Source organism: Adiantum capillus-veneris, chromosome 11, assembly GCF_014529385.1.
Source record: "Adiantum capillus-veneris isolate H3 chromosome 11, ASM1452938v2, whole genome shotgun sequence".
NCBI classification, from domain to species: Eukaryota; Viridiplantae; Streptophyta; class Polypodiopsida; order Polypodiales; family Pteridaceae; genus Adiantum; species Adiantum capillus-veneris.
The window spans coordinates 72,169,299-72,181,760 of NC_140941.1; the positions used below are offsets into that span (position 1 = coordinate 72,169,299).

At 41.1% G+C, this 12,462-nt stretch overlaps 1 protein-coding gene across 1 annotated transcript; it reads right to left on the bottom strand.

The window, feature by feature from the left end:
- Positions 1-9,046: 9,046 nt before the first annotated feature.
- On the bottom strand, positions 9,047-12,199 carry LOC147447434 (pentatricopeptide repeat-containing protein At4g18520, chloroplastic-like). Its single transcript, XM_086523231.1, has one exon. The coding sequence runs from the start codon at positions 12,190-12,192 to the stop codon at positions 9,769-9,771; it is 2,424 nt and encodes an 807-aa protein (XP_086379357.1). The 5' UTR covers positions 12,193-12,199; the 3' UTR covers positions 9,047-9,768.
- Between the last annotated feature and the right edge of the window lie 263 nt (positions 12,200-12,462).

Genomic DNA, 12,462 nt, shown 5'->3' on the forward strand with positions numbered 1-12,462 from the left:
TTTTCCTTTTGTAAATGAAGTGAACACGCTTAAAGCCTTCTGGGCAAAAACTTGAGAAGGTTTCACTAACCTTCTCCCTTATTTTTGAGATCCCCAACCCCCTCCCCCCCCCAACCACGCTTGAGGAGGCTTTGTATAAACTTAACCTAGATTTTCTCAAGTCATGTTGAAATTATCACACACACACTCCCTTTCTCCCTCCCTCCCTCTCTCTGTCTCTCTCTATCACGTGCTCTCACTCTAGCAGAGTGCGCCGGTGCATGCTCCTAAAGATAGTTTTCATTAAAACTATTGTGGCAGTTCTAGAATTTTCCCAAAAGGAAAAATCAACCCATGTGAAAAAGGGCATACTTCATAATTGCAAGGTCAAAGGAAGGCACATTCCCCATTGATATAGAAAGGCACACTTGAAAAGCTTCGAGTTTTAAGTTAAAATTTGAAGCATTTCCCGGTTTTACACTAAAACTCGTAAATTTTTAGCACTTGTCTCAAAGGGCAAGCTCAAATACAGCCGGGATTTCTCAATTAAGGCCATTAAAAATAAAGTACACCACTAGCTTTTATAAATTCTGTTTGAAATCCTCCCACTTTAAGGTTAAATTCAAACCATTGACCTTATGGTTACTCAGTACCAACTTAATAGCTTGGAGGCCTTGCTTGTCCACAAAGTGATGAAAGAGCTTGACAATCTAGTGATGCCAATCTATGATTCGGAGTTGGACTGGAATGCCTGGAAATGGCCCGGAAGTAGTCTCTTGTGGAAACCCCATACTAAAAGCATTTACCAGACAATGATGCAAAAGAAGAATTGGTCTAGCCCCTTTAGCAAGCTATGGAAAAAGGAATGGCCGGAGGAAAGGTGGGAGCATGTAATGGAGAACATATGGAAGCCAAAGGTTTCGTAGCACATGAAGTTTTCTTATGGAAGGTTATTTGGGGTGCTCTACCGACGGGGGTCAAGATTTAGGAGAGAGGGATTGGTACCTAGATCAATGCTTGGGGTGCAGTTTGGCTAGTGAAGATCCGGCCCGCCTATTTATGGACTGCCCAACTATCAAAGGCCTTGCAGGGAAAATATGCAAGTGGGTCCAAAGAACATGGGAGATTAGTTTTTTCAAGACTGAACTATTCCTTGGAGGTAAGAATTTAGGTAGTCCTGCACTCCTCGTCAGCACCCAGATCATCAGATACTTCTTCTTACATAATGCATGGCAGACAAGGAACCGATGTGTATTTGAAGGAGGTTTTGAGGTGGCAAGCTTCGCAGAAATTATACAAAAAAGCAAAGTGCTAATATGGACACTTGGGCGCAAGCATCACTCGGAGGATTGGTCTAGGACTACTTGTGACTTGTTTTCAGCAGATGGAATGCCTAGGATGGGGGCGGGTCTTGGCCATCAGTAAATAAAAGATCTCAGAATGATAAGATTATGGACCTTGTGTATCAAGGATGAGGGGGCGGGTTGGTAGCGGTGGCTTCCCTGATAGCCGATGTAATTATGGTCCCTAGATGTTGTCATGGCTTGACATGAGCATGACAAGACCTTGTAATTTTTTGGGCTGTTCAATTTAATTCACTCACAATTGTGAGTTTTGCTATTAAAAAAAAAGGTTAAATTCAAAGCATTAGCTGACTTTTACACTCACTGGTAAAATTTGAATGTTTTCTTAATCAAAAGCCTAAATCTAGCCTTTGGATTTCTCAAGTTTAGCTTGTTAGAAATACAATACATCTAGTTAACGACGTGTAGGACTAATTGTAGCTCACAACCTTCCAAAGGTAAGCCGTCATGAACTACAAATGTTGCAAGAGGTTGGGACTTAGAGAGAGGTCTTGTGTGACCTTACCAACAAAATGTTTACATAGGCTGATGGGAAGCGTAAAATCATAATGGTATTATATAGGAGGCTCACCAATTAAGAGACTCGCTCGGACCATAGGTTGCTCGGAAAACTTTGTTCGGTGTTTGGTAAAACTCCTTGACGAGGTGTGGCACCCTGGAAGACATTCATATGGGCAATAAAACACACATTGATATGAATACCGAATATGGTGCCCTTAAGAAAGCATAAGGTTCTTGATGAGGTTTCATTGCAATGGCTCCTCTCATGGAGCGTATTGATTGTGGGATATGCCTAGCAGCGAGACAGGGAGTGCCAGGTAGTGCATTGTTGATATGTATACCAAATATGGTGCCCGTTACAAAAACACATAAAGTTCTTGAAGGTCTTCCCCTCTGAATTTTCATCATTTAGAATGCATTGGTTGAAGCAAGGCACCTATGAATGCGAAGGAAAGGTCTTTCATCAAAAGAAATCACCTATACTAGCATCTTGAGGACATCCGACACTACCTTGGTGATGCATTAAGAGGATGAGGCCGCCCATTGGGGATATAGTGGCCGCACGGGTTGTCTATGCAAGACCTCAAGAGAAGGGTCCACCCATGGCATGTGCACCCAATTAAAGATTTAAGAGTTATAGTGTGGCAAGGGAAAAAAGGAGGGTCGGTGGTAGTAGCGAGCAGCGCAACAACGGGAAGATACGCTCATAGTGGGTGCTGCGGGCCTCGAACGGGTTTGACTGTGAAGATAAAACGCACCACGAGGCCACGGTGCCGCTATTTGGTCCTGCTCTCGATGGATTTCATGCGGCTCGAAGAGCTCGCCTGCCACATCATCGAGAAGGTTCCCATGCCCCGTCAGTCTCAACAGCGCCATAAGTGCATGGAGGAAACAAATTTTTGATTTTTTTGGGCATAGCGTGAGAAAAGGAAGGGAGGGATTATGGCATGAAGGAACGTGGAGAAGGTGTAGCTTGAGAAGAAGCAAGCAAGAAGGAGATCTCTCTCGTTCTTGAGCTAAGAAGCAACTCTCTCTCTCTCTCTCTCTCTCTCTCTCTCTCTCTCTCTCTCTCTCTCTCTCTCTCTCTCTCTCTCTCTCTCTCTCAACTAAGCAAGAAGGAGATCTCTCTCATTCTCGAGATAAAAAGCAACTCTCTCTCAGAGCAAGCAAGACGTTCTCTCCCTCTCTCGAATAATCAAGAGGAGGCATAAGGGTTTTTGCATTGCAATAAGCAAGCGGAGCTTTCAAAGCGATGAACCCAATCAAAATGGAAATAGATGAGATAAAAGTTGAAACGCCTTCATCTTCTTCTACAACAACTCTCAAAGGTGTTACAAAGATTGGAGACATGACTATTCTTGATATTGATGCGCTCACTCAAGAACATGTATGGAAGGTTTTTGAGTTTATCTACAGTTATGCTCATTACGGAATCCACTATAAAGATCTTACACAAAGACAATCAATGTCGATGATAATAGCTGGATTTTCTTATTTCAAGGAATGTTGCGAGATTGGTGGGATGACCTTAGCACAGCAAAGCTTACATTATGCAAGGAGAACCAGAAGGTCGTGAAAATTTCGATAATGAAATTTCACTATTCTTTGCAGCACTGGTCATGCAATGTTTGGGGTCAACCAACAAAATACATGAAAGTAGCAAAGAAGTATTTTTTAGGAGCAAACTATGTGATCTGACTCAGATTAAGAAATACCAGCAACACATGACACACTTGATGTATCAATTTCCACGCGGGTATTTCAAAGCCAAATACAAACAGTACTACATCAACTCATTTCCTAAGTCATTTGCAAATCTAGTAAACAAATGAATCAAAGCAGCTGGTTTGCATCTTGATGAGAATATTTCTCTAGCACAAATCAATTCTTTTGTGGATGAAGTTATTGATCTTGAATGTGCTAGGATAAGGACTAAAAAAGAAATCAAGTAGGTGAGAGGATTCAACTCCAATTTTTGTGATAAAGAGACAAAAGCCAAATCCTTTGGATGTAGAGACAAAACAAAGTTCTACTACAAGATTAAACACCACAAAAACAAGCATGGTAAGAAATTCAAGTCAGCACGAAGGAAGCAAAAACTCAGCAAAGAAGAAAGAAAACAGGTAAGGTGCTACATCTATAAACAAACCAGGACATATTGCTCCAGAATGTCCTCAACGAAAGAAAAAATTTGGAAATGCAATACTAAGGGATAACTATGAATACGAGGTAATCTACTGCAATGTTCTCCAAACAAAAGATATCCCTATTGCTGAATATACTGAGTATGATTCTGATGAAGAGCAATCAGCTGACAGTTCCACAAGTGAATTAGTTTTTCTGCTGGTCATTTTGAAGGACCAAAATTTTTTGATGATAGTCAACCAAGGCTTAACAACATGGTGAGAAAACCTTTTTCATTTCCTAAGCAAAAAAGGTATGTTTGTTCTAGCTCTAGGTCTAGTCCTAGTGCTTCAGACAAAACAGAATCATGGAAAAGCCAACAACCACCACTAGAGCTAAATCTCTCAAGAAAGGAGAAGCAAAGGTATACCCCTTTGTCCTTCTTCAGACACATGGTAGAACAGGCCACTTCTATTGCTCAACAAGATGATTGGAAGAGATTTATGCATCCAAGAATGCAGCCTTCACAGCCATCACAGCCTTCACAGCCCCGCCATAGAGCTGGAGAGGGTTTTTACAAACCAAATGAAATCAAAATCAAGCTTCAACTTCACACTATCACCCCATGAATGAGGCCTCTGAATATATTCAAATCTGCACAGTAAGAATGATAAAGCCATCCTCGAAGCTATCCAACAGGTAAATACCAAATGTGATCAATTGCATCAACAGTTTTGATCTATGGAATCCCAACTAGCAGCTATCCAAGCTAAACTTGACCATGTATTTGAAATTGCTAACCATTTATCCGATATGGCTGACCTAGCACAGATTTCCACTGAACCCACTTCTGAATGGGTCTCTGAACGAAATTTAAATGGTTGTAGCATCATTGAATTTAATCCAAAATATAATTGATCCTTCTACTATGAAGCTTGGGTCAAGTTTCCTCAAGAACAATCATGTCATCTTGATGCGTTTTGGGACTCACGATCAGTAATTTCATATATCAATCAAGCCTTAGTCCCCAACAACTGACTGAATTGCTTCCTTGCAGAATTATAGTATCCTATGCTGATAATTCTCGAGGAAGAATTAATAAAGTTGTCTCATGCAAACTTGCTCTGGGGAATGCAAAAATGTAGGTTACCCTGTACTTGCACCCACATCCTAATACTGATCTTACTCTCGGTGCCGATTGTTTTTTACAACTTACTCCTTATACTATTGCCACCGACTTTTCTATTCAATTCTGGCTTCATGGTACTCCCTACATTGTTTTCACTAAACCACGTGGAAATCTTTTAATGGGGGGAGTAATGCCTACACTACCTAATCCACAGAAAGACGAAAGATTTTTAGTCTAGTTTGAAGTAGAGAAAAAGAGGTATTCATCTAAGCTTGAGTTGATAGCCGCCCAACTGGCTGAGCAGACTAGCGACGACAATCCCTTTGCATTTTGGGATAAAGAGGAATATTGGATTTCTCTTCCCGGAGAACCTCAACCTAAAGGGTTGAAAGCCACACATCCTAGAATGTCTTTAGAGGATATAAGAATGTGCAATGAAGAGATAAATCAACTTCTCAAGGATGGTTTGATTTCTCCATCTAACAATGCTTTTGCATGTCAAGCATTCTATGTCAACAATCATTCAGAACAAAACCAAGGAAAAAAGAGGTTAGTAATCAACTATAAACCAATCAATGATTGGTTCTAAGAGACTAAAAGTTTTCCTCTATCATTAAAGGATGATTTGTTGAGGAGAATTAAAGATTGTAAGGTATTCTCTAAATTCAACCTAAAGACAGGTTTAAAACTGGCTTTATGGTACCACAAGGCATGTATGCATGGAACGTTCTTCCAATGGGTTTGAAGCCAACACCATCCCTGTGTCAAGAGCGGATAGAAATCCTATTCGCCGATTGCAAAGAATTTTTGCTTCTCTACATTGACGACATCCTAGTCTACTCCAAGGATAGTGCAATTCACATAAATCACTTACACCTGTTTATACGGAAACTACAAAAGACAGGATTAGTGCTCAGCATTAAAAAGATTGAGCTTTACCAACCACAGGTAGCCTTTTTGGAGTAGAAATATCTTCAGGATGTATAAAAATGCAGGAACATGTATTGAAGAAACTTCAGAATTTTTCGAATCAACTTAATGATCGCAAAGAAGTTCAATCCTTTATTGGATGCCTGCAATGGATTGCCCCTCAATATCCTCGTCTGGCCAAAGATTTACTTCCTTTAAAGGAATTAGAAAGAAGTAAAATATTCTTTTGGTTTGGCAAGCTTTCCAAGACAGTGAACAAGATCAAGCATATTTGCAATAATCTCCCTCCTCTCCAAATTCCTACCAATAAGCCCCTTATTGTTTATTTTGATGCTTCTGAAGAAGCTTGGGGAGGAATTTTGTGTGAATTAAATAATGATACTCCTATCATATGCAGATGGGCTTCTGGTTGCTTCAAAAGACGCTGAGCTGCGCTATCATTCCATTCAACGTGAACTCCTTGCAGGTGTGAATGCGGTCTTATCCTTTCGACTATTTTTTATAGGAGTTTCTTTCTCTAAGAAGCGATCTAAAGCATTTTGACAAATTTCTAAAAGAGACAAAATGCTGGAAAAGTGGGCAACGCTCGAATTTACCGGTGGGCCTATAACTTAAGTCACTTTGACATCACCTACGAATTTGTTTCAAGAAATACGAACAATTTTCCGTATCAAAATGACCTAATCAGTGACTTTACACTGAAGAATAAAAGTGACTTCAGTCCTGACAAAAATCCCACTCACTTTGAAAAGTCACTTTAAATAATACTGGGAGACGTAGCCCAGCTTGTAAGTTACGCAAGTGCTCAATCTTGTATAAAAGGAGGCCTTGCAGTCTCTTTTGTAAGGGAGTTCTTTTGTATATCTACCATCTCTATAGCTCTGAGTTTTTACCTTTGTAACCTCCAGCAATATAATTTCTTTAGTTTCATCAGTGTTCATTGTCACTAATCTGTAGTTACTCTGGTCTGTAGTTACTATGTGCTTCCGCCATGCTACCTGAGCACGTTCCAATGCCGAAATAGAGACCTTTTTCGCAATGAAATCGCACCAAACTTTGTGTATGTGTAGTGTAGATAGAGAAGAACTAGATTCTATGAGTACTTTACTAAAATTCACCCTAAAAGAGATGATTAGGGACTGAAAACAAAGAATTTATATCCACCACACTCTACGGAGAGAGTGCCTGCTACAACTTTTCGCGATGAATCTTCACCAAAAGCTGGCTATGGCTATGAGAACCCTTGTTTTAAACAATGGAAGCACGAAACCACCACATATGTTGCAAGGGGCTACTCTCAAGTTTCCATGGAGGGATCCAATGCATAGAGCACACTCACAACCTGATAAGATTAAGACGTCATTGAAGAAAACTCCAGTAAATCCTCTATATGAGTGAAAGATTCTATCCATCATTCTGTTGAATGTGGCTGGTGCATTAGTGAGTCCAAAAGGCATCACTAAGAATTCATACAACCCAAAGGTTATTCTAAATGAAGTCTAATGCACATCCTGAGGAGCTATGCGGATTTGATGATACCCGCTCTTCAAGTCTATACGACTAAAGGCACTTGCTCCTGGTAACTTATCAAGAATGTCATCAGTCTGAGGGATTGGGAACCAATTCTTGATTGTGATCTTGTTAAAAGATCTATAGTCTATGCACATGCGGAATGTGCTATCTTTTTTCTGTACTAGCAAAACAGGTGAACAATATGGAGAAGTACTAGGCCTTATTAAGACCTTCTCCAAAAGTTCATTAACCTACTGAGGATTTCCTCTTGCTTCATTAGACTAACTCGATAAGGGGACTTATTTGGAGAAGAATTTCCTGAAATCAAATCAATTGTATGATCCTTAGGTCGAGAAGGTGAGAGTTCATTTGGAAGTTCATCTACAAAATAATCTTCAAAACTTTCTAATAAGTTAATTCTTTTTTGCTCTAAAGAGGAAGAAAGTTGTGAAGCAGACACATCTCTCTCTCTCTTGCAAAAATTAAGTACGTCGAAACACATTTTTTCATTACTTTCTTAATGCAATGTGATTGGCGATGGGAATATGCCAATCACCTACATTCGCAAGTACAAGATATTGCTTTCCTTTACGATCAAAGGATAAAGTTTTATGAACATAGTCAGGAATGGGATGCATGTTTCTCTACCTGAATTTACAGCCCAACCGTTTTGGAGTTTCTATTCAAGCACAATCTGCATTCAAAGGGTAGAACTTCAGTTCTACTCCAATCATAGGAAAGCTGAATTTAAAGGTCAACAACTATAAAGATCAAGAGTCTTTCTTTGAAGGGTGTGATGTTATCTTGGGAATGCTACCTGAATTTATAGCCCAACCGTTTTGGAGTTTCCATTCAAGCACAATCTGCGTTCAAAGGACAGAACTTCAGTTCTACTCCAATCATAGAAAAGTTGAATTTAAAGATCAACAACTACAAAGATCAAGAGTCTTTCTTTGAAGGGTGTGATAGTATCATAGAAAAGCCGAATTTAAAGATCGACGACTACAAAGATCAAGAGTCTTTCTTTGAAGGGTGTGATATTATCTTGGGAATGCCTTGGCATTACATGATGCATCCCATTCCTGATTATGTTCAAAAAACTACCCTTTGATTATAGAGGGAAGCAATATCTTGTGCTTGCGGATGGAAGTGATTGGTGTATCCCCATCGCCAATCACATTGCAATTAAGAAAGTAATTAAAAAATATGGTTCAACGTACTTAATTTTTGCAAGAGAGACAGATGTGTCTGCTTCACAACTTTCTTCCTCTTTAGAGCAAGATCACAATCAAGAATCGATTCCCAATCCATCGGATTGATGACATTCTTGAGAAGTTACAAAGAGCAAGTGTCTTTAGTCGTATAGATTTGAAGAGCGGGTATCATCAAATCCGCATAGCTCCTCAGGATGTGCATAAGACTTCACTTAGAACAACCCTTGGGTTGAATGAATTCTCAGTGATGCCTTTTGGACTCACTAATGTACCAACTACATTCAACAAAATGATAGACAAAATCTTTCACTACTATAGAAGATTTACAAGAGTTTTCTTCGACGACGTCTTAATCTTCTCAGAGTCGAAAGAAGAACACTATATGCATCTTGCATTAGCGTTTGAAGAATTACACAAACACAAATTATTTGTGAATGCTAAGAAGGGTGAGTTCTTTCTAAAAGAAATTCACTACTTGGCCATATAGTATCTCACAACCAGGTGAGAAAGGACCCTGATAAGATTCAAGCAGTTGTAGAATGGCCTACGCCAACTACAAGACATGACGTACAAAGTTTTCTCGGCCTCTGCACATATTATCGGCGTTTCATTCGAGCCTTCGCCGCCATAGTGGGTCCTCTCCATGATCTGACAAAGAAGCGGATTCCCTTCTATTGAGGACCTAGACAAAAACAAACTTTTGAAAAACTAAAGTTCTCATCCCATTTTCAAAAAGTGAAAAAATGAACCATACGAGTGTAGTCTTCTTTGATGATGCAATGCCAAATCTTTTCATCATGTTTTCAAAACACATTTGGTCCTTATTGATCAGACCTGAGTGACTACATGCATTGAGCAGATTGACCAAAATGATGCATCTGGGGATATGCCCTCCTGTTGCATCCATTGGAAACAGTCCAGAGCTACTGTGGCTAGCCCTTGCTGGCATGTCCTCCAGTAAGTACAGCCCAGACAAGGCATCACTTCGCATCCGACGAAAACAGCCCAGAGCTTCCTAGCCCTGCCCATGTTGAGCATATCCTGCAATCAGAGCAGTCCAAGAGATTGCATCACGAACAGAAAGCACGTCAAAAACTTGTTGTGCTTTCAAAAGTACACCACACTTCGCATACATGTCAACCAATGCATTGCCAAGCACAACGTTGTTCTCCAACAGCCCCTGACTAACAATCTCATCATGAATTTGTTTGCCCATGTCAGTCTCTTGCATAATGCCACATGCCTTTAAAATGCAAGCATATGTGACTGCATCTGGAGAGAAACCCTGGCTCCGCATTTGCTGAAAATATCTCAGAGCTTCTTGGACCTGCCCGCGTTGGACATATCCTGCAATCAAAGCATTCCAAGAGATTGCATCCCAAACAGGAAGCGCGTCAAAAACTTGTTGTGCTTTCAAAAGTACACCACACTTTGCATACATGTCGACTAAAGCATTGCCAACCATCATGTTGTTTTTCAACAGCTCTCGACTAAAAACCTCTTCATGAATTTGTTTGCCCACATCAACATCTTGCACAATGCCACATGCCTGCAAAACGCAAGCATAAGTGACCACATCCGGAGAGTAGCCCTGGCTCCGCATCCGCTGAAAACAACCGAGAGCTTCTTGGCCGTGCCCATGTTGGACAAATCCACCAATCAATGCATTCCAAGAAATGACATCCTGGACAGCAAGCTCAGCAAAAACATGTTGTGCTTTCAAAAGTACACCACACTTGGCATACATGTCAACCAAAGCATTGCCAAGCACGACGTTGTTTTTCAACAACCCCTGACTAACAATGTCATCGTGAATTTGTTTGCCCAGGCCAACATCTTGCATAATGCCACATGCCTTCAAAACACATGCATAGGTGATTGCATTTGGGGCAAAACCGTGGCTCCACATTTGCTGAAAACAGTCCAGAGCTTCCTGGTCGTGCCCCTGTTGGGCATACCCTGAAATCAATGCATTCCAAGAGATAGTATTCCGCATTGGAAGCTTGTCAAAAACTTCTTGTGCTTTCAAAAGTAGACCACACTTGGCATACATGTCAATCAAAGCATTCCCAAGCACAACATCTTTCTTCAACAACCCCTCACTAACAATATCATCATGAATTTGTTTGCCCATGCCAACATCTTGCATAATGGCACATGCCTTCAAAATTGAAGCATATGTGATTGCATTTGGGGAGAAACCTTGGCTTCGCATCCAATGGAAACAGCCCAAAGCTTCCTTACCGTGTCCTTGTTGGGTATATCCTGCAATCAATGCATTCCAAGAGACGGCATCCTTGGCAGGAAGGGTATCAAAAACTTGTTGTGCTTTCAAAAGTACACCACACTTGGCATACATGTCAACCAAAGCATTGCCAAGCATGATGTTGTTTTTCAATAGCCCATGCTGAACAATCTCGTCATGAATTTCTTTGCCCGTGTCGGTTTCTTGCATAATGCCACATGCCTTTAAAACGCAAGCATAGGTGATTGCATTTGGGGGGTAACCTTGACTCCGCATCTGCTGGAAACATCTCAAAGCTTCTTGGCCCTGCCCTTGTTGGGCATATCCTGCAATTAATGCAGTCCAAGACACGGTATTCCGCGTTGGAAGCGTGTCAAAAACTTTATGTGCTTTCAAAGGAACACCACACTTGGCATACATGTCGACCAAAGCATTGCCAAGCACAGCATCTTTTGTCAACAGCCCCTGACCAACAATGTCATAGTGAATTTGTTGGCCCATCCCCACATCTTGCATAAGGCCACAAGCCTTCAAAACACAAGCATAGGTGATTGCATTTGGGGAGAAAGCCTGGCTGCACATCTGCTGAAAACAGCTCAGAGCTTCCTGGCCGTGCCCGTGCTGGGCATATCCTGCAATCAGTGAAGTCCAAGAGACGGCATCTCGCACAAGAAGTGTGTCAAAAACTTCTCGTGCTTTCAAAAGTACACCACACTTGGCATACATGTCAACTAAAGCATTGCCAAGTACGATGTCTTTCTCCAACAGCCCTTGACTAACAATGTCATGGTGAATTTGTTTGCCCGTGCCAACATCTTGCAGGATGCCACATGCTTTCAAAATGCAAGCATATGTGACCGCATCTGGAGAGAAGCCGTGGCTCCGCATCTGATGAAAACAGCTCAGAGCTTCCCGGCCCTGCCCATGTTGGACGTACCCTGCGATAAGTGCAGTCCAAGTGACTACATCGCAAACAGGAAGCTCATCAGCGACTTGTTGTGCTTGGACAAGCGCACCGCACTTGGCATACATACTGACCAACGCGCTCCCGAAGTGTGTGTCCTTCTCAAGAAACCCACTAGCGCGAATATCAGCATGTATCCTACTGCCTCGGTACAAATCTTTCTTCTTAGCACAAGCTTTCAGTGAGCTCAGAAAAGAAAGTCTCATTACGTTCTCAGGGAGCTTCTCCATAAGACGTTAATGAATCTGAATGATATGGCGGTTGAACTCTCGACGTTGCCTTTTAAATTTTGAAAGCCACTATATGGTTACACAAGCGCACACACATTTTGTCGGTATAAATGTGTAGTGAAGATATTATGTATGCACCACAGTAAACAAATAGAAAATCGAAGATGCCCAAGGAGATTCTCTTTGTGTTTCAATTGGGGGCGATTGACTCTCTCTCTCTCTCTCTCTCTCTCTCTCTCTCTCTCTCTCTCTCTCTATTGTGGACATGGC

Coding starts and splice junctions, on each gene's coding strand:
- LOC147447434 (XM_086523231.1), bottom strand. CDS start 12,192: ATGGAGAAGCTCCCTGAGAACGTAATGAGACTTTCTTTTCTGAGCTCA.